The sequence below is a fragment of the Triticum aestivum genome, chromosome 7A (genome assembly GCF_018294505.1).
Source record: "Triticum aestivum cultivar Chinese Spring chromosome 7A, IWGSC CS RefSeq v2.1, whole genome shotgun sequence".
Classification (NCBI taxonomy): Eukaryota; Viridiplantae; Streptophyta; class Magnoliopsida; order Poales; family Poaceae; genus Triticum; species Triticum aestivum.
The window spans coordinates 206,767,916-206,794,420 of NC_057812.1; the positions used below are offsets into that span (position 1 = coordinate 206,767,916).

Consider the following 26,505-nt stretch of genomic DNA (forward strand, 5'->3'; position numbering starts at 1 on the left):
CGCACATGTTCAATGCCAACACGCGGACGGATGGGGATGGGCATCCGGGTTCAATGCAGTGGGAATCTGTCTCGCCGAGTCGTCCGATCATGTCGCTCTAACCCAGCATTCAATGTGGTGCGGAGAGCAAGGGGAGGCGGCGCTCTCGGCCACCACATTGCTTCAGTGTCGCGCCTTTCGACCGGCATGCTCTCAGCCCCACTTAGCGGTTGTATGTTGGAGTTGAAAAATGTTATTGGATTTATAATATTCAATGAATAAAGATGTTCATAAATCTAAATAAAATTCATGGATTCAAGAAATGTTCATGAATTTAAAAATATAGTGATTTGAAAAAATATTCATGGATTCAAAAATATTTATTAATTTAAAAATATTAACAATTTAAAAATGATCCTCATTTTTTAAAATGTTTGTGATTTAAAAAATGTTTGTAACTATAAATAATGTTCACGATCTGAAATAATGTTCGCAAATTTAAAAAAAGTATTAGGATGCAAGCGAGAGCCTGTGCAAACCCGCACACAAGTAGTATGTTAAAGTCGACCTAGTGAAATTTTCATTTAAAAACAATATATAATTTTTTTGCGGGCAAAAAAAAAACCGGAAAACAATATATAATTGACCTTGCCATATACTCTCTCCGTCCCAAAATTTTTGTCTTAGATTTGTTTAAATATGAATGTATGAAGTCACATTTTAGTATTAGATACATTTGTATCTAGACGAATCTAAGACAAAAATTTTGAAACGGAGGGAGTAATTGTATGCGGATTTTCTCGGGATTTCATGGCATCCCTATTCTGCTCACACATCTCATCGTATTTTTTGGAAATGGACACATCTCATCGTATGATAGCAAACATTTTTTTATGCCATGGGAATTGGGAACTTGGACCAAAATCACAAGACCAGACCATGTGCTCTGTCTTCTTACGTATCTGCTCTTGCAGGCCCTGCCCGCACACTCTCCTCCATGCTAAGCATATGTTGGCTACTTCAGCAGCACTACCCCATATCTTCATTTCTCTAGTAGATCCGTCGGAAGAGAAGAAGTGAAGACTCTGTTCTTCGCCTTCGTAGCCTATGCATTATACATACACATATTCAGTTGACAAAGCATGTAGTATTACCGTATACTAATTACACGCATGAACATAAATCTGCCAAAACGGAAAACAATCTTTCAACATATATATACCTCCTTGTGCCAGTCGGTGCAGAGTGTGATGGCCACGAACAGCAAGACCTGCACCAGAATACCGAAGATGATTCCGATCCAAAGTCCCTGCCCATCCAAATTATTTCCACACCATCAGCATGCTATCGAACCCAAAAGAGGCAAAAACTTGCGAAAGAAATCAAGGATGAGCACCATCCCGCCGACGTGCAGCACGAAGGCGAGCAGGTACGCCGCCGGTATGCCCACGGCGTAGAACGCGCCGAGGTTGATGCAGGCGCAGATCTTCTGCCACCCACAGCCTCTAGCCACACCTACATGCCAACTAATCCGTGAGGGTTATTTGTCCGAGACAAGCTGCTCCCCTGCTGAGAAGTGAATCCATGGCCGTTTGCATACCTGAGAGAACGCTCTGAATGCCGTCGAGGAAGTTGGAGACCGCAATGACCAGCACCATTTTGGCCACGTACGTGACGACCTCCTCCTCGTCGCTGTAAGCGTGGCCCCAGACGCGGCGCACAGAGACCAGGACGACGCCCATGATCAACCCTTCCAAAATGGCGAAGAACATGACGACGCGCACGGCGAGGCGGGCAGCCCCTGGTCGGCCGGCGCCCAGCTCGTTCGAAACCCGGGTGCTGCGCGGTCAGATCAGATCATAGATCAAGAAACAAATGAGCACTAATGTGACCAGTCAGTGAGACACCCAGCTGAGTTAATGAATTTGCAAGTAGTTTACCTTATGGTGGCGCCGAGGCCGTAGGGGATCATGAACAAGCAGTTGGCGGTGTTGAGGCTGTCACCAAGAACATGCATGAGACCAGTGTGAAGGGAATAAGGACGGTAAGAGTCGCTGCGCTGGTGAGGTTATCTATATATCTTACGTGATGGACAGGACGGACGTCTCCAGCTTGGGGTTCGGAAGAAGCCCCGAAAGCAGCACCAGGGTCTCGAACGACCACCATTCCAAGCTGCAATGGCAATGTCAAATAGAAACACCAGATCTCACTTGCCAATTTGAAAGGAAAACTCACTCACCAGACCATGAGAGCGGACGGCACGGCGAGCCTGAAGAAGCTGAGCTGGTCATGGAACGCTTCCATGGAGAACCCCGTCCATGTCTTCTTGCAGGAGCTCGACACCCTCACGTACACGGCTAGGATGACCACGTTGATCCAGTAGGAGACGGCGTTGCCGATCGCGGCGCCCTTGCTGCTGAGGCCGAGGACGTACACAAGCAGCCAGCAGACGACGAGGTGGCACAGCGCGGTCGCGGCGGCGCTCAGCATCACCGGGAGCACGATGTTCTGCGTCTGCAGGAACCGGACGTGGCACTGCAGCAGGCCGAAGGCGAAGAGCGCCGGGATCATCCACCGCGCGTACGTGCCCGCCTCCGCGGCGATGTCGGGGTCCTGCCCGAACAGGAGCAGGATCTCGCCGGTGTAGAACCACACCACGGCAAGCGGGACGCTTGCGGCGGTGAGCACCACCATTGCGCGTTGCTTGTAGATGCCAAGGAGGTGGTACTGCCTGGCGCCAAATGCTTGTCCGCATAGAGTGTCCAATGCAGTTGCCATGCCAAGCTGATCAAGATCGTGGAAAGGACATGAATATTAGGGACGGCTGAAAATGCAGCATCGGCTGCCATGCCATGATGCCAAGCTGATCAAGTTGTTTTGTAAGTTTTGTAACTCGTCGGTGAAAAGTCTGTGTCCCTACGCCCACTCCAGTTATAAGAAGAGTGAAATCCACCATTAGTGCCTTAACTCAAATTGGTTACCAATTTTAGGCCAAGAAGTCGATTGACAAATTTAGGTTGTAAGCTCGTTTATTTGATCAAATAAGGTCAAAACTGATTCGGAGGGGAAAAAAGAGGGGGATGTGGCTGCCACATTGGCGTATGTTTGGCTTCAACTTTTAAATAAGGTTTGAATTCAAATTCAAATAAATTCGAAGCCAAACCACAAGTCAAAATCAAATGCACATTTTTTAAAATTAATTCAAATGATGACCACAGCCCATTTAGCTGTTTTGTGACCAACCCTACCCATCAAGTATGAATTATTTCAAATCTGAAAACGAACCAGTTTGAATCATAACTTCCACATTCAACATGAATCCTTGCGTACATTCTTAAATTCCAATTGAGGTCATTCATATTTGAATGAATTTGTTAACCCCTCACCTAATTGCAATGATTCCTTTTTGCATTTTGAATCATGCAAAGAAACCTTACCTATCAGAAACTCACTTGATACCAATATCCAAATCACTTGACCTAGTTGAGTTTGAACTCAAATCAAATCATATTCCATTAAAAATTGAGTTGTAGCAGTGTTCCTACCCAAACCAAAACCATTTGCACATGAACCTTAAGTCATATGTAGTCCAGTGACTACGCCCCTCCCCCGTCCCCTCCCCCGTGCGGCGGCGCCGCCCCGCACCAGGGAGCCCCCGCCCTCCTCCTACAGCCTCGCCCCACCTCCGCTCCTCTCCGCCGCCGTCGCCCGGGGCGTCACAGGGCAAAGCCCTTGTGGCGTGGCGGCGGCGGCGGTTTTCTCCTCGGATCGCGATCTGGTTGGGAGGCGGCGCTCCTTTCTGGCCAAATCGGCGGCGGTGGCGTACATCGGCGGCGACATGGAAGTGGTGCGGCGGCGGGGGAGGACGGCACCAGCAACGGCGGATCTGGCCTTGACTCGGTTGGGCTAATTCGTTGTGCTACCGATCTCAATCGCCGTCAGCGGTGCACTGCTCCTGGACCAGATCTGCATCACGAGGATGTCTGGGGCGTCGGCCCTAGGCTTGTTGGTGGTGGCCTTCTTCTTCGTCGGAGTTGGTCGGCTGGCTGGCTGTGCTCGCATGGCGGCGGTGGTCGCAGTGACCGGCGGCTTGGCCGGTCGGCGGCGGCGGAACTTGGCCGGCCGCAGCGGCAATGTTCTGCCTGGATCCCGGGGCGGCGACCCTGGAGGGTGGTGGCCGGTGAAGCTAGGGTTTCCCGCGACGGCATGGCATGGTGCAGTCCCTGTCCAAGGCGGATCTGTGATGGCGATCTGCTATGGATTGGTTCGGATCAGAGACGGTGACAAGTGCGGGGATCCTTTTCGATGGCTCTCGTGGCTTGGCGAGGCGGGGTGGGAGCCCTCTTCCTAGGCTCCAATGGTGGCACACTCAGGCAGCAGTGGCCGGTGCGCCAGGGATCCCACGGTGGCACTGTTGTTGCGGTTGGTCGCCGGATCTAGGCGACTGGATCTGGGGCTTTGAAGGCGGTCGAGACAGTGCACAGTTTGTTGTGTGGATTTCTTGGAACGGATCCGGGTGAAAACCTGGTCTTCGGTCGATGGCCGGGGCCGATGATGACGATGCCCTTATCATCGTTTCCTTCATGAAGACATCATCGAGGTGAAGCTCCCAACTCCACTCAATACCTCCGGGGGAAAGCCTAGATCAGCTGATCGGATGTTGGCGGTAATCATGTGTCGTAACCCCCTTGGGGGCGGCATTCTTGGAGGTGCACTCGGCTTCGCGGGGCCAGCGGACGGCTTCTTTGGTGTAGCGGTGCTTCATCCATACATTGATGGCGACAGATCTTGACAGCGTGGCGCAGTGTAGATTCGGAGTCCGATGTGGGAGGATGGACTCGCGCAGGAGGACGACAATGTCTGGCGTCGTGGTGGCGTCGATGGCAGAGAGACCTGGCACGGTAGATGCAACAGTACAACTCTGAAGATGGCCTCGTGGCAGGTGGCTGCGGCGGCCTCATACCCGGCAGGCATCCTGGTTGAGGAGTGCGCCGGACTGGTAGGTGCCCCATATCAAGAAGGCGTCCTAGTTGGGACCTCAGGTCTTAGATGTTTAGGTTTGGCTGCGATGTCTGTTCGGTATTAGGCCTAGGCTATCAGCGCCCCTTCATCAATTGGATAGGTGTAGCAACAGTTGTTGCTTAGACGGTGGCTTTAGTCTTGCTGTTGTATAACTTTGTAAGATCTTGTGAGAATAATTAATAAAGTGACCGCATGCATCGCCCAGATGCAGAGGCCGGGGGTCATCCTCCTTTTCTAAAAAAATGTAGTCCAATGAGCAACATGTGTGTTGCATTCCAAACACTTGACCCATCACAAGCCACCTCAATTATAAACTTGTGAAGCCATAGTCATCTCCCATTAACTCTTTTGAGTTGATTCCAACACCTATCACCTCATAGTACTAAAGAAACCCAAACCTTATACCAAGTTAAGCTTTGTTGTTTGTTTAATTCTTCTGTATTGAATGTTTGTTTATTGTATTATTTTCTTATGATAGACTTTTGAGATAGAAAAGAGTAGCAATACCAATGTTGTGAGGTGAAGAACTTCGTCAATACAAGGAAAGTGTAACCTCTGATCATGTCACACTTATTTTTCTATGGATGTAGAACTCTTGAATAGCATTGGAAGTAGGTAGGTAGGAAATATTTAATGTACTATGTTATTGCTAAACCTAGTAGAACAACCATATGATCCTTACCTTATTCCTTGTAATCAACGTGCAATCAATGCTTTGATTGCTATGATACAATGGGGTGGGACCACACTAACTACTATGAAGGTTGATATTTTATTGATGGCTATTAAGTAATCACTTCATTAATGAATCGTCTGGGTGGAACTAGTTGCTTGGCGGGAAATGAAATTGAGCGGCTCCCATGGGGCCATCTCTATGGCAGACTCAGTGGAACATACACTTGTGGTATTCCACCTAGAAATCAAAGAGATTTTACAGGTTCCAAGTTAAATAGCTTTGGTGCGTGTAACTGTGTGTCATTATGGGCTCTGTGTTGACTAAGTTGCGGGAAACATGTCTGGTAGACCAGCATATGTTGCTATAAGTAGGTTGGCATGAGTCTACCAAGGTAGCACATGATACTGCCGCTGAAAAGTCTCATTTTGGAGAATGAAGATATGGGTCATACTTGCATATGGTATTATTATCTGGACCATTGGGTGGGCTGGATCTGCAGGTGGGAAGCGCATTGAATGAAAAGGATGCGAGCGGTGAAAATTGCCGTATATTGGGTGGCAAGCGTATGCACGCCGTATGTACAGCCGCACGGCAGGGCGTGGCAGGTCCACCTTCCGGGAAACGGCGTTCCTATCATGTGCTGGACAGAAGCAGCGAATTATTTTATTAAATGTATTGTACCATGAACTATGAATGCTAGTACAGCGCAGTACTTCCAGTGTGCAACTTTGGTGCATTTGAGTTATCAGGGATGATGTTTCAAGTCCTAACCTGGTTTAATGTTGAGAAGTTGTATCCTCCATGATTTGCTTTACTGAGTCGTACGCTGGCGCAGACGCACAGTACAGTTTTTATAATTAAAAAAAATCAAAATTCAGGCAGAAACTAACCATTACATCAGTGCATCAATCACATAATTAAAAAACAAAGAACACCAGCATCAATAGAACCTTACTTCCTAGTAAAACAAAACATGAATGTATACCACCGAAAACTGCAAAGGGCTTACATATTTACTCCCTCCGCCCGGAAATACTTGTCGGCGAAAATAATGTATCTAGACGTATTTTAGTTCTAGATACATTCATTTTTATCAATTTTTGTGACAAGTATTTTCGGACGGAGGAAGTATTATTTAGTACTTTGAAAGTTCATTTGCAAAAGGCTACACTGAAAAGTTGCTAAAAACTGTTACATTTGTTCATAAGCAGAAAAGGACTAAGGAAAAAAATCCTTTAACTTAGAACAAGTGTCTAGGTTTCCAACCACGGCAGTTTGTGTTTACTGTTCAGACATCCAACTGTTAAACATCTTGTAGTGGAAAAATGCTTCCTACGCCGTCCAGGACCAGACCTTTATTGCCGCATTAATTGAGTGACAGATGTGGGCCATGTGAACTGTTCAATAAAATCAATACTATGACTATAAAGAGATATACGGGAACCTATACATTAAGTGGGCTTGGATCCCAAAACACATCATCGGTTCAGATAGTAAGAGCAAATGCTCATATGAGCCATATGGAATTTCCGCTCACCTTGGTCATCCTTGCAACTCTACATTTATGTATGTTTAGTGGCAAGAAGGATTGACTAGGATCATGCGGGCAAAGTACACAAAGCTCTCGAGAGTGTAAAACGTGATCAATGATTACTTGCGTCCAACGGCGGAGCTTCGTGGGGGCGAACCTGGGCGGTCGCCCCCCAGCGAAAATGAAAATTTTCTCATACCCCTATGTATCAGGCCCACTCATATACTAGGACTTAGTCAACGATGCCTGGAGCCCTGGATACGCACGAATCCAGCCACCAGACCAGGCGGTGACCTACTCCACTACTCCATCTCCAGAATTCTTTTCCCCAACTAGACCGCGGACGGCTGGGGCATGGGGGTGGGGCACCGGCGTCTGGGAGATTGGCTGCTGGCGCCGTGGCTTGCCGGCGTGGGGGACTGGGGGCGACCGCTGGCGGGTGGCCGGACCTGGGATTGGTCGGCTCCTTCCTCCTCCGCTCAGGTTCATCCACAGATCCACTTATGCCTCGGCTATGGCTGTCCGCTACAGCATCAGGCTCCGTCAACGTCGCGCAGTGCCTCGGTGAGTCGTGTGAGCAGACTGTCCTCCCTGTATCTATCTCAATCTCTCCCCTATCGAAAATTTGGAAAGTTGAAATATTGTGACCTCCGTAGCTTTGTAGTGGAGGAAAAATTCTAATTAGATGTGGTCTTTTCATCTGGTCATTGTTGGAGATGCAGCTCCCTGTATAATTTTCTGCATCTCCCAGATTATGTAGCTTTGTTACCTTAGTGGAGGAACCTTTGGTGAGAAAGAAAAATTAGTGGTCATCTCGTCATTGATTTTGTAAATTAGATTTTGTCAATTGGATTTTGTACTGGAATAGAAAATGTCCTTTAAAGATTAAGAGGGACCGAGGGAGGCAGTGATGCTTAAGGGAAAACAATTGATGCATTTTTGAAAAGAAAGCGAGGTGATTCAACTGAATGTGAAGCTGATGAACCAACAACAATGAAAGTAATTCCTGTTCAGCCTCCTCTGTTGTTGCTTGAATTTGAGCAACACGGACAACATCCTTCGATGCCTCAACAACAAGGCCATGAAACTCAAACAAATGAAGTCCAATTCCGAGGGATTGAATTCTTGCAGCGAGACCCAGCACTACGTCCACAGATTCGCCCCTCCAAAGATTTCTTTCAAGCTCCGCCACTGCTTGCGTCCTCGGTTATGCGCAATTTTGAGCAACTTCACATGGAACTATCATGAAGGTCACACCACCACCATTTCTTAACTAAAACTTGATGGACTGAAGAATAGACCTCTTCTAAGAAGCATCTAATTGTAGTGATTTCCTTTGGGTTTGAGAGTAGGTCGTCTAGGGAGGTTGTGTGATGTAGTATGTCCAATATTAGAGTAGATCCACCTATTATAAAATTAAGGAAAATCTACATTTGCTTTCTGGAAAAGAAAAACGGGCCTACACTTCCCCGATACATGATTAGGTATGTTATACATTTCGGTGAAACCTGCCATACATTCAATGTGTAAACCCTTGGGGCTACAACGTGTCATATTCCGGGTTTTCTCAAAGATGAGTTAGTGATGCGAAGTAGGTTTAAGATGTTTGTACTTAGCTTATGCCTGCGAGTGGATGGACACCATAGAGATATTATTGTTTTCTGATGTATTCTAATGTAAGCTAGCCTTGAGCTAAGCAGGTATGTATTGTATTGGAGACTGGATCTGCCATTTAATACTTCTAACACGTGATTATCTTGGTATTTCATCATGTACTATGCATGCTAGGTATTGGTTCAGGGACTAGCACAATAAGCGTAGAGAGGCCCGACCATTTTACCCATGGGAATGGATATCCATGGGTAACCGGCCTGCATGGGTAGGGTATGAGCACATTTTCATGTCCAAGGGCAGTGCCCGAACCCTACGCGACTAGTCGTGGGTAAAATTTTCTATCCATGGTATGCCCAGACCCTACCCGATTATCTTAATTGTGGGTCTCATGTGCTATAAACCATAAGCTACCAAGTCTTTGTATGCATATTCTTTTTTAGGGGCATAAATTCTTGAAAGTGTAGTCATTTGTCCCCCCCCCCTCCCCCCCAAGATGCATATTCTCTATTCTGCACGCAGGTACAATGAAAGTGTAGTCATTTGTCCCCCCCCCCCCTCTGCCCTTGCCCTCTGCCCCCTCTCGCACTTCACAATGTTGTATTCATTCAGTAGTTGTTTATGATTGAGTACATATACATCATAATCATTAGTCCATTGTATAATCACATCTACATTGTGTAGTAAGACTTTATTTCATTGTACCTCATTGGCATTAGGGTCTCCATAAGGCTAGGCACGGTCCTGCCAGGAGTTGCCCTTCCTCGCCCCGTGACGTGCCCTCATCGGAACTATCAATCCGGGATTGGACGGACAACATCCTGCTAGCTCTGTAGAGGAACGACACACAGGCGCAATCACGTGGGTCTCACAACTTCGTGTCGTTGGTGTTACAATCCCAAAAGAAAAAAGAAAAGAAAACTATCATAGGTTGTTCATCCTTGAGCCACACAAAGACTCTACCGGTTACCATTAATTAAGGTATGAAAATTCTGTATAATTTCTCTGTTTTTTGTGGACATGTTGATGGCACTTTCGTCTGTACCAGTGTGTCATCTAGCTGATCGTAGTTTTCTTTCTTCTTGGGTGAGTGATGGTTAATATAATGGTGTTTGAAAATTTCTATCCTGCCTCCGTCGAGATCTGGATTTCTGGATTAAAGTGCAGATTAGGCAATTACTATAATTCTTCCTACTCATAGAGAACCAACCTTCCTGATCAATCGACCTAACACATGGACTACGTGCGGGATTAAGAATAATCGCATATATGTTGACAGTAGCGAACTAATAGCGGCAGTGTCACATTACTTGTCAGTGACTTTTGTCATCTTACAGATAAACTACTGGTCCAGCACCGTGCTAGCTAGTGTGATTAGATCTACTCCAAGCACTAACTAGCAGCAGAAAATCCAGAGAGCACATGCATCATGCAGGTCAAGAGAAAAGGGAGCTTTCGATCTTCCATTAGAGGCGTACTACTGCATGTGCTTGCGAAGCCGAGGGATTAATCGATGACAATAGCCACACGGAATGGTACGTACCAGCAGGCTGAATCCGGTGACGGCGGCGAAGGAGCTGGCCATGGAGGCGCCGGCGAGGGGCAGCTCGCCGAGGTGGCCGACGAACATGACGGAGATCATCTGGATGAGGTTCTGCATCAGGCAGCCGGCGATGAGCGGCCCGGCCAGCCACAGCTGCCGCTTCACCTCGTCGCCCACGGCCAGGCTCTCGTCCTCCCCGAGCTCCTTGCACACCGGGCTCCTCGGGAGGAGCGCTTCCTCGAGGCTTGCCTTCTCCATGCTGGACTCCGACGAGGCCTCCTCCCCCCCTCACCCTTGCTCTATGTGTTGTGTATGAGTGACTACCCGAGAGTGTGTGCCGGGGAGAGAAGGAGTCGCTCGTGTTCAGATTTCCGAGTATATAGACGCACGGCACGTGAGGGTCCGCAGTGACGTGGAACAAAGGGGTGGGTGTGCCCAAAATAGCCTCAAGTGTTTATTGCCCAATCGGATGTTCATTGCGTTTTTATACATCCAAAACAAAAGCCATCGGTCCATTTGTCCGTGCCAAAGCCCAAAGACCTCCAGTTTCGGCCTCCTTTTCATTTTTGTTGTTGTTGAAACTAGGCAAAAGATTTGGGAATTTTCTATATGACCCTCTGCGGAAAACCCTATTCGCCGCTCGCTGCGGCGAATTGTCGGGCATTCGCACAGGGCAAGGTTGCTAGCGACCAGATATGGGCCGGCCCAGTTCCAACTTTACACTGCGCCCGACCGGTTTGGAAACCTTCTAGTAGGTTCCCTGAACCGTTTTTTTCCTTTGTATTCTGTTTTTTCGTTTTTCGTTTTTTTTCTTCTTCTTTTTCTGTCTCTCTTTACTTTTATATTCTTTTCTTTTTCTTTTTTTCAGTTTCTTTATTTTTAAAAATATGTTCAATATTTCCAAAATATTCTAATATAACAAAATTTGTTCATCATTTTGAAATTTTTTCCTGTTTTTTATTTTGATAAGAAATTTAGAAAATCTTCAATTTTTTGCAATTATTTAGAATCTCAAAAATTGTTCGCTTCTTTTAAAAAAATGTTCCGTAATTTCAACCAAGTTTATCATTTCCAAAATTTGTTCAACATTTGAGAGAATGTTTGTCTTTCCAAAATTTATTCAAAAATTGAAAAAATATTTGGTAGTTTCAAATTTTGTTTTCATTCCAAAAATTTGTTCGAAAAATCAAATTTTGTTCATATTTTTAAAATTGTTCGCAAATACAAAAAATGGGGAATTTGAAAAATATTCGTTTTTAATATTTGTCCATAATTTCAAAAAATGTTCGAGTTTTCAAATTTTGTTCCTTTGTAATAAGAAACAAAAAATGGTCTCATTTTCCAATAATTTCACCAATTAAACAAATGTTTTCAGAAAAATTCTCTAATCCAAAAAAAGTTTGAGGAATTTCAAAAAATGTTCACTTTCAAATGAAATGTTCGCATTTTTTAGAAAATTTGTTCAAAAAATTTGAACGTTTGTGTTTTCCATTTTCACCTTTTTTCAGTAGAAATATACTGAAATTTCAAATTATGTTCACATTGTTTCAAAAACTGCTCCGTGTTTTCGAAAATTTGTTGAAATAATTCCAAAAACTATACAGTTTGGTAAACAATTAGGTTGCATTAAATATCCTGCTCCTGTAAAGTCTTAAAGGGATTGTGCTATAATTAGTCACTAATACTTATGCGATTTAGTGGCTAGCGTGTCTCGCCAGTGAACTGCATGTCATGTGTTCAAATTCTCCAAACAGTGTTTCCCTTTTTTGGTTTTTTTCCCCGGAATAAACACAGTTAGCCTGGTCCCTTCGAGTGGGCCAGCCCAATCTCGGTGTGCCTGTGCATCGGCGCGCTGTTGGACGCAGCAAGCGTCCAATAGGAGCTCCCACCCTCTGCGTCAAACAGTCGAGGTAACACATACAGCGATAGGCGAACGACTGGGCCGGCCCATCAGAGATAGCTAACGTGTAGTTTGCATCCGGTTTTAGGAATCTTTATTGGTTTTGGGAGCCTTCTGGAAGGCATTTCCTAAACGGCGCCTTAAGCTCTCCTTAAAGGCCAACCCGTACAGGGCGCACACCCCCTCTCTCCCCGCTGAGCCGGCCCATTTCCTTTTCTTCTTTCTGTTTGTAACTGCAAAAAGTTGTCGAGAGGTGGGATTAGATCGAGGGACTTCATTTGTTCTGCGAAGCTGCAGCAACCAACCAGCCACCTCAACTAGTGTGACTTTTTCCATCGCTTTTTCCTCTTGTCTTCTTGTTTTCTTTCTTCTTTTTTTCTTTTTTCGGTTTCGCGAACTTTTCTGAGTTCACGAACATTTTTTCGTGAACCTTTTTTGAATTCGCTAACTTTTTTTGAAAATCGATGAACTCTTTTCAAAATTTGATGAACATTTTTCTGAATTGATGAATTTTTTTGTGAACTTTTTTCACAATCGATGAACTTTTTGCAAAGCTGTGAACTTTTTTTCAGAATAGATGAACTCTTTTAAATTTTGATGAACTTTTTCTGAAGTCAATGAACTTTTTTTCAAATTCAATGAACTTTTTTCAAATTTAATGAAATTTTATTTAAATTTGATGAACTTTTTTTCAATTTCAATGAACTTTTTTCAAATTTGATGAACTAATTTCAAATTCTATGAACTAATTTCAAAGTTTATGAACTTTTTCAAAATTTATGATCTTTTTTTCAATTTGTGAACTTTTTTTCTATAGGGATGACATTTTTTAATTATTGGTTTTCTTTATTTTTATGAGTTATTTTCGAAATTTGCATTTTAAAAAATCTATACAGCGTATATAATATATGTTATGTACAGTATTTTTTTAGGGGAGTTATGTACAGTATTTAAAGGGTTAAATTGTATAGATTCCTAATTGTACTCATCCTGTCTGCCGGTTGCGAAGGCAGGCTGCTACTCTACGGGTGCAGGGTTCGATTCCTCGTGAGCCCACAAGTTTTTCTTCGCGTTTGTTTTTCCAGCATGTTGGTGGGCCAGCCCGGTATGCACCGCGCGTGCGCGCCGGTTTAGCTCGGCGGCGCTTAAAACGCCAGTTAGGAGCTCCCTTCTGGAAGGTACCTGAACTGGTTTTTTTTTTGACTGTTTTTTTGTTTCTTTTCTTTTTTTATTTTTCCTTTATGTGCTTGTTCAAAATTTCACAACTTCTCAGAAATTATTTGGGATTCAAATTTTTTTCCATTTTCAAATTGTTCGCATTTTTTTAAAATATTTGTGTTTTTAAATTTTGTTTGGGATTTTCAAAAAATGTTCCTGTTTCAAAATCTGTTCGCAAATTCCAAAAAAATATTCATTTTATAAAGTTTTGTTGGGGAGTTTGGAAAAAATTTCTGTTTCAAAAATTATTTGCAAATTTTAAAAAATGTTCATGTTTTCAATTTTTGTTCTGGAGTTTCAAAAAATGTTCGTGTGAATATAAATGTTTCCCAATATAAAGCAGTTGGGTGAATATAAACGTTTTCCACTATTTATTGCCCAATCGGATGTTCATTGCGTTTTTATACATCCATCGATCCCAAAAGCCCTCTATCGTGTTGTCCCTCCCAAAGACCTCTAGTTTCAGCCTCCTTTTCATTTTATTTATTTATACAAGGTGTTTGTACATGCTCCTTTTTATCATGTTAGCATGGTACCCTTGAACAAACATTAGCGAAGAAGATAGAGAAAGCGGTGCCTTCGATTTCCCGGACGGCACCGGCCCGATGGTCCGTTGATGACGAGCTCCCGCATGTCCGGCCGCCACCGCTTTCTCCACCTTCTTCGCCTTGACGCGTTGACCTGGGCGGTGAGCGGATGCGACTTTGCCGGTGGCCACCTCCGGGTCCAGCAGGACGACAGACATCGAGGTGGAGGCAACGGGGGAATGAGATTTCACGTGGAAGAAGTGGCGGGATTATGAGAATGCCCATGCTTCAGGTTAATTATGGATGGGTCCATGGTGTCGGAGTCCGATAGGGCAGATGTCCGGACTCCTTCAAACCTCTACCAATTCAGTGTACATTTGCTAGTTTTTGAATGCCTAGACCAGGCCAGACATCTTATATGAACGCAGTTGGGTGGCTAAAAATGTTGGAACACATTTGGGGTCGATTAGGTGAGTTGCCCTAAGATCTAACTAGCGGCGGAAAATCCAAGAAGCACATGCATGCATGCGTCGAGACGGAAAGACACTATCACCTCATCAACACAACAGCCCGGACGAACATTTGTACGTGATGGCTTTCTCCTTCTTTTGTAATTTTGATGATTGATGCACGTAAGAAAGATGAATACTTGGAGACGAAGCGATTCGGCTCCCGAGCTCAGCTACTTCTGAGCGTAAACAGTAAAAAATAATAGCAAAAAGATTTTGAATATTTTGCATAGAGGAGATGCTCGAGTGCACGATGTCCGTGCCAAATTTTGAGGTGTTTGAACATCTGAGTAGCTCTAAAAAAACCATGTCCACAAGAAAGTTTGAAAAAACGGACTGTTCGAATCCGATATTGTCTTTTTTGTCACGAGCTCTTCAGATGTCCGAACACCACACCTTCATCATATTACTCCCTCCGTTTTAAAATAAATGACTCAACTTTGTACTAATTTTAGTATAAAATTGAATCATCTATTTTGGAACGGAGGGAGTACAACAGTTACAACGTGCCTTTGTAATTTTGAACTTGCTACTTCTTCACACTTTAAGTAATATATTCAGATGGAAAACTCCCCCCACCCCGGGTGATTCTAAAAAAAAAAAAGAAATAAAGACAGAGAAGTCACCAGGTCAAAATGAACCAACTATGTTATGTTGAATAAAATAGCATGAAACAGCCGGTCCACGGAAGAGAAAACAAACACAGAACCTGCGCGTCGTCCCTCGAGGGATCCGGGAGTCTACTTCAAAGCGATCAGTATTTTGTCTGAAGTCGACGGATGGAATAAACGAGAATGGCCTCGCGGAATGATACGTACCAGCACGCTGAATCCGGTGACAACGGCGAAGGAGCTGGTCATGGAGGCGCCGGCGAGGGGCTGCTCGCCGAGGTGGCCTACGAACATGACGGAGATCATCTGGATGAGGTTCTGCATCAGGCCTCGCACGATGAGCGGCCGCCAGCCACAGCTGCCTCTTCACCTCGTCGCCCACCGCCAGGCCCTCGTCCCCTCCGATCTCCTCGCACGCCGAGCTGCTCGGGAGCAGTGTCGCCTCCTCCATGCCCATGTTGGACTCCGGCCGGCGCGGAAGAGTACTCAATACGAGTATATATGATTTTTTTCCGAGAGTATGCCAATGGCATACCATAGTTTTATAGAAGAGAGAAAAGTATTTACAAGATAGTGTTCTAGGTGCGAACGAAGGACACAAAACACACACAACTTCAACTCCTCACTCTTTATGCTAACTTCTCACAAAACGTTGTAGGCCACCTACAACCACACCCGCCATCTTCCACTCCGCGATTTCGTCGATGATCATGAATGTAAGATCCGACGCCGTCTTTTGTTCATTGACCTTATTGAAGACTCTGGCATTCCTCTGCTTCCATAAAGCCCATGCAACCGCAGTCCCCATCATGTCAAACCCTCTCCAATCAGCCCTGAAGAAACTTGTACGCGCAGTAAGCCACCACTCCATGAACTCGACTGTCTCCAGTGGCCCCTGCACGTTGAGGTGAAGGAGGCCAAACACCCTGTGCCACACCTCCTGAGCGTAGGTGCAGTGAGCTAGAATGTGTGCCACATTATCCTCCGCCTGCAAGCACGTGTAGCAAGTCGACAGTTGGTCTTGTAGCCCGTGCTTGGCTCTCCTGTCAGATGTCCACAACCGGTTCTGCAAAGCAAGCCAGATGAAAAGTTTGCATTTGAGCGATGCCCAACTCCTCCAAGTGCGGCATGCGGTTGGCGATCTGGTCAACTCCGAGCAAAGGTATTGATAGACCGACTTGGCCGAGTAGGAGCCTGACGTCGTGAGCGGCCAGGTGAAGCTGTCAGGCTGATCTGGATCCCTTGGCACCGTGTTTATCGCGTGCGCAAGATGCATGAGTTGAGTGAGGGTCGTGAAGGAGGTGTTAGCCTCGAAGTCCTGTGTCCAGCTAGCGCCGTCGAGGGCCTGACGCGCCGTGCGTCTGTTCACCGTCCTGGCTGGGACCAAGGTGACCAGCAATGGTGCAATATCCGTTGCCGCTGCTCCGGGAATCCATCTGTCCTTCCAGAAGAGTACCCGCTCGCCCGATCCAACTTTGATGTCGACCAAGGTGTCGAACACCGCTTTGGCCTCGTCGTCTCTCATCATCGGCAAGCCTTGCCACGGGCGTTGGGCATCGGTCCTCTTGAGCCACTCCCATCTAACTCTGAGCGCGATCGCCTGCCACTTCAAATTCTTGATGCCCAACCCCCCAACAGCTTTGGGATGACAAATTTTATCCCAAGCTACAAGGCACTGTCCTCCATTGCACTTGTCCTTGCCGGCCCAGAAAAAAGATCTCATCCATTTGTTCATATCCTCAAGGACCCACTCCGGCGCCTCCGAGACCATAAGGTGGTGCACCGGTCGAGCTGCGACGACCGATTGCAACAAGATTAGCCTGCCGGGCCTCTGAATCAGCCCCCTCTGCCATCCCGGCAAGCAGTGGCGCACCTTGTCCAACATCGGCTGCCAGTCCGCGCGCGTTAGGCTCTTAATCGCGAGTTGCAACCCTAGATATTTGTAGGGGAAATCAGAGGTGTTGCACTGGAACATGCTCGCCACCCTAGCCTTGTCTTCGTCCGTACCTCTAATGATCACCGCTGTAGACTTGCGGTAGTTGACCTTGAGCCCTGAGGCCTTTCCAAACGTGGCCAGGATAGCTCGGACTGTCGCCAGATTCTGCGCTGTAGGCTTAGTGAACATGGCCACGTCGTCAGCGTATATGGAGACGCTCTGCATTGGGCTGATCCCAGCGAAGGCATTGAGTGCGCCCACTTCCATAGCCTTGTGCATGAGGGCCGAGAGGCCTTCCATAGCAATAACAAAGAGCATAGGAGATATCGGGCCTCCCTGCCTCAAACCACAGGCATGCACAATCTTCCTGCCTTGCACACCGTTCACCTGTTGGAAATATGCCCTAGAGGCAATAATAAAAGTATTATTATATTTCTATGTTCATGATAATTGTCTTTTATTCATGCTATAACTGTATTATCCGGAAATCGTAATACACGTGTGAATACAAAGACCACAATATGTCCCTAGTGAGCCTCTAGTTGATTAGCTCGTTGTGATCAACAGATAGTCATGGTTTCCTGGCTATGGACATTGGATGTCGTTGATGACGGGATCACATCATTAGGAGAATGATGTGATGGACAAGACCCAATCCTAAGCATAGCACAAAGATCGTGTAGTTCGTCTAGAGCTTTGCCAATGTCAAGTATCTCTTCCTTTGACCATGAGAGCGTGTAACTCCTGGATACCGTAGTAGTGCTTTGGGTGTATCAAACGTCACAACGTAACTGGGTGACTATAAAGGTGCACTACAGGTATCTCCGAAAGTATCTATTGTTTTATGCGGATCGAGACTGGGATTTGTCACTCCGTATGACGGAGAGGTATCTCTGGGCCCACTCGGTAATGCATCATCATAATGAGCTCAAGGTGACCAATGTGTTGGCCACGGGATCATGCATTACGATACGAGTAAAGTGACTTGCCGGTAACGAGACTGAACAAGGTATTGGGATACCGACGATCGAGTCTCGGGCAAGTAACGTACCGATTGACAAAGGGAATTGTATACAGGGTTTGATCGAATCCTCGACATCGTGGTTCAACCGATGAAATCATCGAGGAGCGTGTGGGAGCCAACATGGGTATCCAGACCCCGCTGTTGGTTATTGCCCGAGAGTGGTCTCGGTCATGTCTGCATGTCTCCCGAGCCCGTAGGGTCTACACACTTAAGGTTCGGTGACGCCAGGGTTATTAGGAAGACTAGTATGTGACTACCGAATGTTGTTCGGTGTCCCGGATGAGATCCCGGACGTCACGAGGAGTTCCGGAATGGTCCGGAGGTAAAGTTTTATATGGGAAGTTGTTAAACGGGCACCGAAAAGTTTCGGGGTTATACCGGTATTGTACCGGGACCACCGGAAGGGTTCCGGGGGTCCACCGGGAGGGGCCACCCCTCCCGGGGGGCCACTTGGGCTGCGTGGGGATAGCAGCCAGCCCCTAGTGGGCTTGGCGCGCCCCCCTCCTTGGGCCCATGCGCCTAGGGGTGGGGGGGAAACCCTAAAGGGGGCGCACCCCCTTTGCTTGGGGGGCAAGCCCCCCACCCCTTGGCCGCCGCCCCCCCCCCTAGGGTTTTCCCTAGAGGGACGGCCCCCCTTGCCCTTTCCCCTATATATAGAGGGGTGAGGGGAGGGCTGCAACACACCATAACTCAAGGCGCAGCCCCTCCCCTCCCCAACACATCTCCTCCTCCGTACGTGCTTGGCGAAGCCCTGTCGGAATACTGCCGCGTCAACTGCACCACACCGTCGTGCTGCCGTTGGAGCTGCCTTCCTCAACCTCTCCTTCCTCCTTGCTGGATCAAGACGGAGGAGACGTCTCCCGTCCCGTACGTGTGTTGAACGCGGAGGTGTTGTCCGTTCAGCACTAGGACATCGGTGATCCAAATCATGTTCGAGTACGACTCCATCATCACCATCTCCTTGGCAAGCTTCCGCTCGTGATCTACAAGTGGTATGTAGATGCAAACTCTCTCCCTTGACTCGTTGCTTAGATGAACTCATAGATGGATCTTGGTGAAACCGTAGGAAAAATTTTAAATTTTTGCAACGTTCCCCAACAGTGGCATCATGAGCTAGGTCTATGCGTAGTTCTCTTTGCACGAGTAGAACACAATTTTGTTGTGGGCGTGGATTTTGTCATCTTACTTGCCTCTACTAGTCTTTTCTTGCTTCGGCGGTATTGTGGGATGAAGCGGCCCGGACCAACCTTACACGTACGCTTACGTGAGACCGGTTCCACCGACTAACATGCACTAGTTGCATAAGGTGGCTGGTGGGTGTCTGTCTCTCCCACTTTAGTTGGAGCGGATTCGATGAAAAGGGCCCTTATGAAGGGTAAATAGAAGTTGACAAAATCACGTTGTGGTTATTCGTAGGTAAGAAAACGTTCTTGCTAGAACCCAATTGCAGCCACGTAAAAGATGCAACAACAATTAGAGGACGTCTAACTTGTTTTTGCAGCGATTGATCAAGTGATGTGATATGGCCAGAAGTTGTGATGAATGATGAATTGTGATGTATGAGATCATGTTCTTTGTAATAGGATTCACGACTTGCATGTCGATGAGTATGACAACCGGCAGGAGCCATAGGAGTTGTCTTTATTTTTTGTATGACCCGCGTGTCATTGAAGAACCCCATGTAACTTACTTTACTTCATTGCTAAACGCGTTAGTCATAGAAGTAGAAGTAGTCGTTGGCGTGACAACTTCATGAAGACACGATGATGGAGATCATGATGATGGAGATCATGGTGTCAAGCCGGTGACAAGATGATCATGGAGCCCCGAAGATGGAGATCAATGGAGCTATATGATATTGGCCATATCATGTCACAACTATATAATTGCATGTGATGTTTATTATATTTATGCATCTTGTTTACTTAGGACGACGGTAGTAAATAAGATGATCCCTTACAAAAATTTCAAGAAGTGTTCTCCCCTAACTGCGCACCGTTGCTACAGTTCGTCGCTTCTAAGCACCACGTGATGATCGGGTGTGATGGATTCTTACGTTCACATACAACGGGTGTAAGGCAGTTTTACACAGCGAAAACACTTAGGGTTAACTTGACGAGCCTAGCATGTGCAGACATGGCCTCGGAACACGGAGACCGAAAGGTCGAACACGAGTCGTATGGAAGATACGATCAACATGAGAATGTTCACCGATGATGACTAGTCCGTCTCACGTGATGATCGGACACGGGCTAGTCAACTCGGATCGTGTAACACTTAGATGACTAGAGGGATGTCTAATCTAAGTGGGAGTTCATAATTTGATTAGAACTTAATTATCATGAACTTAGTCTAAAACCTTTGCAAATATGTCTTGTAGATCAAATGGCCAACGCTCATGTCAACATGAACTTCAACGCGTTCCTAGAGAAAACCAAGCTGAAAGATGATGGCAGCAACTATACGGACTGGGTCCGGAACCTGAGGATCATCCTCATAGCTGCCAGGAAACAATATGTCCTAGAAGGACCGCTAGGTGACGCTCCCGTCCCAGAGAACCAAGACATTATGAATGCTTGGTAGTCTCGTGCTGATGATTACTCCCTCGTTCAGTGCGGCATGCTTTACAGCTTAGAACTGGGGCTCCAAAAGCGTTTTGAGCATCACGGAGCATATGAGATGTTCGAAGAGCTGAAACTAGTTTTTCAAGCTCACGCCCGGGTCGAGAGATATGATGTCTCCGACAAGTTCTACAGTTGTAAGATGGAGGAAAACAGTTCTGTCAGTGAGCACATACTCAAGATGTCTGGGTTGCACAACCGTATGACCCAGCTGAATATTAACCTCCCAGATGAGGCGGTCATTGACAGAATCCTCCAGTCGCTCCCACCAAGCTACAAGAGCTTTGTGATGAACTACAATATGCAGGGGATGGTAAAGACCATTCCTGAAGTATTTTCTATGCTGAAGTCAGCAGAGGTTGAAATCAAGAAAGAACATCAAGTGTTGATGGTCAATAAGACCACTAAGTTCAAGAAGGGCAAGGGTAAGAAGAACTTCAAGAAGGACGGCAAGGAGGTTGCTGCGCCTGGTAAGCCAGTTACCGGGAAGAAGTCAAAGAATGGACCCAAGCCTGAGACTGAGTGCTTTTATTGCAAGGGGAAGGGTCACTGGAAGCGGAACTGCCCCAAATACTTAGCGGATAAGAAGGCCGGCAACACCAAAGGTATATTTGATATACATGTAATTGATGTGTACCTTACCAGTACTCGTAGTAACTCCTGGGTATTTGATACCGGTGCCGTTGCTCATATTTGTAACTCACAGCAGGAGCTGCGGAATAAACGGAGACTGGCGAAGGACGAGGTGACGATGCGCGTCAGGAATGGTTCCAGAGTCGATGTGATCGCCGTCGGCACGCTGCCTCTACATTTACCTACGGGATTAGTTTTGAACCTTAATAATTGTTATTTAGTGCCAAGTTTGAGCATGAACATTGTATCTGGATCTCGTTTAATACGAGATGGCTACTCATTTAAGTCCGAGAATAATGGTTGTTTGATTTATATGAGAGATATGTTTTATGGTCATGCTCCAATGGTCAATGGTTTATTCTTAATGAATCTCGAGCGTAATATTACACATGTTCATAGTGTAGATGCCAAAAGATGTAAAGTTGATAACGATAGTCCCACATACTTGTGGCACTGTCGCCTTGGTCACATTGGTGTCAAGCGCATGAAGAAGCTCCATGCTGATGGACTTTTGGAATCTCTTGATTATGAATCATTTGACACGTGCGAACCATGCCTCATGGGCAAAATGACCAAGACTCCGTTCTCCAGAACAATGGAGCGAGCAACCAACTTGTTGGAAATCATACATACCGATGTGTGCGGTCCAATGAGCGTTGAGGCTCGCGGAGGATATCGTTATGTTCTCACTCTCACTGATGACTTAAGTAGATATGGGTATGTCTACTTAATGAAACACAAGTCTGAGACCTTTGAAAAGTTCAAGGAATTTCAGAATGAGGTGGAGAATCAACGTGACCGAAAGATAAAGTTCCTACGATCAGATCGTGGAGGAGAATATTTAAGTCACGAATTTGGCACACACTTAAGGAAATGTGGAATCGTTTCACAACTCACGCCGCCTGGAACACCTCAGCGAAACGGTGTGTCCGAACGTCATAATCGCACTCTATTGGATATGGTGCGGTCTATGATGTCTCTTACCGATTTACCGCTATCATTTTGGGGATACGCTCTAGAGACAGCTACATTCACTTTAAATAGGGCACCATCTAAATCCGTTGAGACGACACCGTATGAATTATGGTTTGGGAAGAAACCTAAGCTGTCGTTTCTAAAAGTTTGGGGATGCGATGCTTATGTCAAGAAACTTCAACCTGAAAAGCTCGAACCCAAGTCGGAAAAATGCGTCTTCATAGGATACCCTAAGGAAACTGTCGGGTATACCTTCTACTTAAGATCCGAGGGCAAAATCTTTGTTGCCAAGAACGGATGCTTTCTGGAAAAAGAGTTTCTCTCGAAAGAAGTAAGTGGGAGGAAAGTAGAACTCGATGAAGTACTACCTCTCGAACGGGATAGTGATGCAGCTCAGGAAAATGTTCCTGTGATGCCCACACCAACTGAAGAGGAAACCAATGATGATGATCAAGGTACTTCGGATCAAGTTGCCACTGAACTTCGTAGGTCCACAAGGACACGTTCCGCACCAGAGTGGTACGGCAACCCTGTCCTAGAAATCATGTTGTTAAACAACGGTGAACCTTCGAACTATGAAGAAGCGATGGCGGGCCCAGATTCCAACAAATGGCTAGAAGCCATGAAATCCGAGATAGAATCCATGTATGAAAACAAAGTATGGACTTTGACTGACTTACCCGATGATCGGCGAGCGATAGAAAACAAATGGATCTTTAAGAAGAAGACGGACGCGGATGGAAATGTTACCATCTATAAAGCTCGACTTGTCGCTAAGGGTTATCGACAAGTTCAAGGGATTGACTACGACGAGACATTCTCTCCCGTAGCGAAGCTTAAGTCCGTCCGAATCATGTTAGCAATTGCCGCATACTATGATTATGAGATATGGCAGATGGACGTCAAAACGGCATTCCTTAACGGGCATCTTAAGGAAGAGCTGTATATGATGCAGCCAGAAGGTTTTGTCGATCCTAAGAACGCTAACAAAGTATGCAAGCTCCAGCGATCCATTTATGGGCTGGTGCAAGCATCTCGGAGTTGGAATATTCGCTTTGATGAGATGATCAAATCGTTTGGGTTTATGCAGACTTATGGAGAAGCCTGCGTTTACAAGAAAGTGAGTGGGAGCTCTGTAGCATTTCTCATATTATATGTGGATGACATACTCTTGATGGGAAATAATATAGAATTTCTGGACAGCATTAAGGCCTACTTGAACAAATGTTTTTCAATGAAGGACCTTGGAGAAGCTGCTTATATATTAGGCATCAAAATCTATAGAGATAGATCGAGACGCCTCATAGGTCTTTCACAAAGCACATACCTTGATAAGATTTTGAAAAAGTTCAAAATGGATGAGTCCAAGAAAGGGTTCTTGCCTATGTTACAAGGTGTGAGATTGAGCTCAGCTCAGTCACCGACCACGGCAAAAGATAAAGAAGAGATGAGTGTCATCCCCTATGCTTCAGCCATAGGATCTATTATGTATGCCATGTTGTGTACCAGACCTGATGTAAACCTTGCCGTAAGTTTGGTAGCAAGATACCAGAGTAATCCCGGCAAGGAACACTGGACAGCGGTCAAGAATATCCTGAAGTACCTGAAAAGGACAAAGGACATGTTTCTCGTTTATGGAAGTGACGAAGAGCTCGTCGTAAAGGGTTACGTCGACGCTAGCTTCGACACAGATCTGGATGACTCTAAGTCACAAACCGGATATGTGTATATGTTGAATGGTGGAGCAGTAAGCTGGTGCAGCTGCAAGCAGAGCGTCGTGGCGGGATCTACATGTGAAGCGGAGTACATGGCAGCCTCGGAGGCAGCGCATGAAGCTATTTGGATGAAGGAGTTCATCACCGACCTAGGAGTCATACCCAATGCGTCGGGGCCAATCAAACTCTTCTGTGACAACACTGGAGCTATTGCCCTTGCTAAGGAGCCCAGGTTTCACAAGAAGACCAGGCACATCAAGCGTCATTTCAACTCCATCCGTGAAAATGTTCAAGATGGAGACATAGAAATTTGCAAAGTACATACGGATCTGAATGTCGCTGATCCGTTGACTAAACCTCTCTCGCGAGCTAAACATGATCAACACCAAAACTCTATGGGTGTTCAATTCATCACAATGTAACTAGATTAGTGACTCTAGTGCAAGTGGGAGAATGTTGGAAATATGCCCTAGAGGCAATAATAAAAGTATTATTATATTTCTATGTTCATGATAATTGTCTTTTATTCATGCTATAACTGTATTATCCGGAAATCGTAATACACGTGTGAATACAAAGACCACAATATGTCCCTAGTGAGCCTCTAGTTGACTAGCTTGTTGTGATCAACAGATAGTCATGGTTTCCTGGCTATGGACATTGGATGTCGTTGATGACGGGATCACATCATTAGGAGAATGATGTGATGGACAAGACCCAATCCTAAGCATAGCACAAAGATCGTGTAGTTCGTTTGCTAGAGCTTTGCCAATGTCAAGTATCTCTTCCTTTGACCATGAGAGCGTGTAACTCCTAGATACCGTAGGAGTGCTTTGGGTGTATCAAACGTCACAACGTAACTGGGTGACTATAAAGGTGCACTACAGGTATCTCCGAAAGTATCTATTGTTTTATGCGGATCGAGACTGGGATTTGTCACTCCGTATGACGGAGAGGTATCTCTGGGCCCACTCGGTAATGCATCATCATAATGAGTTCAAGGTGACCAATGTGTTGGCCACGGGATCATGCATTACGATACGAGTAAAGTGACTTGCCGGTAACGAGACTGAACAAGGTATTGGGATACCGACGATCGAGTCTCGGGCAAGTAACGTACCGATTGACAAAGGGAATTGTATACAGGGTTTGATCGAATCCTCGACATCGTGGTTCAACCGATGAAATCATCGAGGAGTGTGTGGGAGCCAACATGGGTATCCAGACCCCCGCTGTTGGTTATTGCCCGAGAGTGGTCTCGGTCATGTCTGCATGTCTCCCGAGCCCGTAGGGTCTACACACTTAAGGTTCAGTGATGCTAGGGTTATTAGGAAGACTAGTATGTGACTACCGAATGTTGTTCGGAGTCCCGGATGAGATCCCGGACGTCACGAGGAGTTCCGGAATGGTCCAGAGGTAAAGTTTTATATGGGAAGTTGTTAAACGGGCACCGGAAAGTTTCGGGGTTATACCGGTATTGTACCGGGACCACCGGAAGGGTTCCGGGGGTCCACCGGGAGGGGCCACCCCTCTCGAGGGGCCACTTGGGCTGCATGGGGATAGCATCCAGCCCCTAGTGGGCTTGGCGCGCCCCCCTCCTTGGGCCCATGCGCCTAGGGGTGGGGGGAAACCCTAAAGGGGGCGCACCCCCTTTGCTTGGGGGGCAAGCCCCCCACCCCTTGGCCGCCGCCCCCCCCCCCCCTAGGTTTTCCCTAGAGGGTCGGCCCCCCTTGCCCTTTCCCCTATATATAGAGGGGTGAGTGGAGGGCTGAAACACACCATAACTCAAGGCGCAGCCCCTCCCCTCCCCAACACATCTCCTCCTCCGTACGTTCTTGGCGAAGCCCTGTCGGAATACTGCCGCGTCAACTGCACCACGCCGTCGTGCTGCCGTTGGAGCTGCCTTCCTCAACCTCTCCTTCCTCCTTGCTGGATCAAGACGGAGGAGACGTCTCTCGTCCCGTACGTGTGTTGAACGCGGAGGTGCTGTCCGTTCAGCACTAGGACATCGATGACCCGAATCACGTTCGAGTAGGACTCCATCATCACCATCTCCTTGGCAAGCTTCCGCTCGTGATCTACAAGTGGTATGTAGATGCAAACTCTCTCCCTTGACTCGTTGCTTAGATGAACTCATAGATGGATCTTGGTGAAACCGTACGAAATTTTTTAATTTTTTGCAACGTTCCCCAACATCACCACCACCTTGGTGCTAGCAGTCATCAAGAGTGTTGCCATCCAGTTTAACCACCTTTGTCCGAAGCCCTTCGCTCTCAACATCTCAAAGAGGAATGACCATGAGAGGGAGTTGAATGCTCTCGATATATCCAACTTCAGGAAGACGCCCGGTGTTCTTCTCGCATGGATTTTCCTTGCCACTTGCCTCACCAATAGGAAGTTGTCGTGTAGGTGTCGGCCCTTGATGAACGCCGACTGGTTCCTAGAAACCAGCTCCTTCATTTGGAGTCTTAGCC

General features: G+C 46.4%; 1 protein-coding gene across 2 annotated transcripts; it reads right to left on the reverse strand.

Annotated features, from left to right (window-relative positions):
- Window positions 1-536: 536 nt before the first annotated feature.
- LOC123151614 (protein DETOXIFICATION 16) lies at window positions 537-10,835 on the reverse strand. Of its 2 annotated transcripts, XM_044571296.1 has the most exons (8): window positions 10,363-10,815; window positions 2,219-2,763; window positions 2,065-2,151; window positions 1,920-1,976; window positions 1,580-1,818; window positions 1,376-1,494; window positions 1,202-1,288; window positions 537-1,084 (listed from the first exon to the last, which is right to left on the reverse strand). In XM_044571296.1, exons 1-8 carry the CDS (start codon window positions 10,618-10,620, stop codon window positions 1,022-1,024), a joined length of 1,455 nt encoding a protein of 484 aa, XP_044427231.1. In that variant the 5' UTR covers window positions 10,621-10,815; the 3' UTR covers window positions 537-1,021. The 2 variants fall into 2 exon arrangements, 1 of the variants encoding a protein (XP_044427231.1); XR_006475737.1 differs by lacking the exon at window positions 537-1,084 and having other exon boundaries at window positions 1,376-1,505; window positions 10,363-10,835.
- Between the last annotated feature and the right edge of the window lie 15,670 nt (window positions 10,836-26,505).

Excerpts from the sequence above, each read along its gene's own strand:
- LOC123151614 (XM_044571296.1), bottom strand. The coding sequence starts at position 10,620 with ATGGAGAAGGCAAGCCTCGAGGAAGCGCTCCTCCCGAGGAGCCCGGTG. Across the intron at positions 1,977-2,064 it reads ACGTCCGTCCTGTCCATCAC|CCTCAACACCGCCAACTGCT; the intron begins GTAAGATATATA and ends TCTTGGTGACAG. Across the intron at positions 1,495-1,579 it reads CATTCAGAGCGTTCTCTCAG|GTGTGGCTAGAGGCTGTGGG; the intron begins GTATGCAAACGG and ends GTTGGCATGTAG.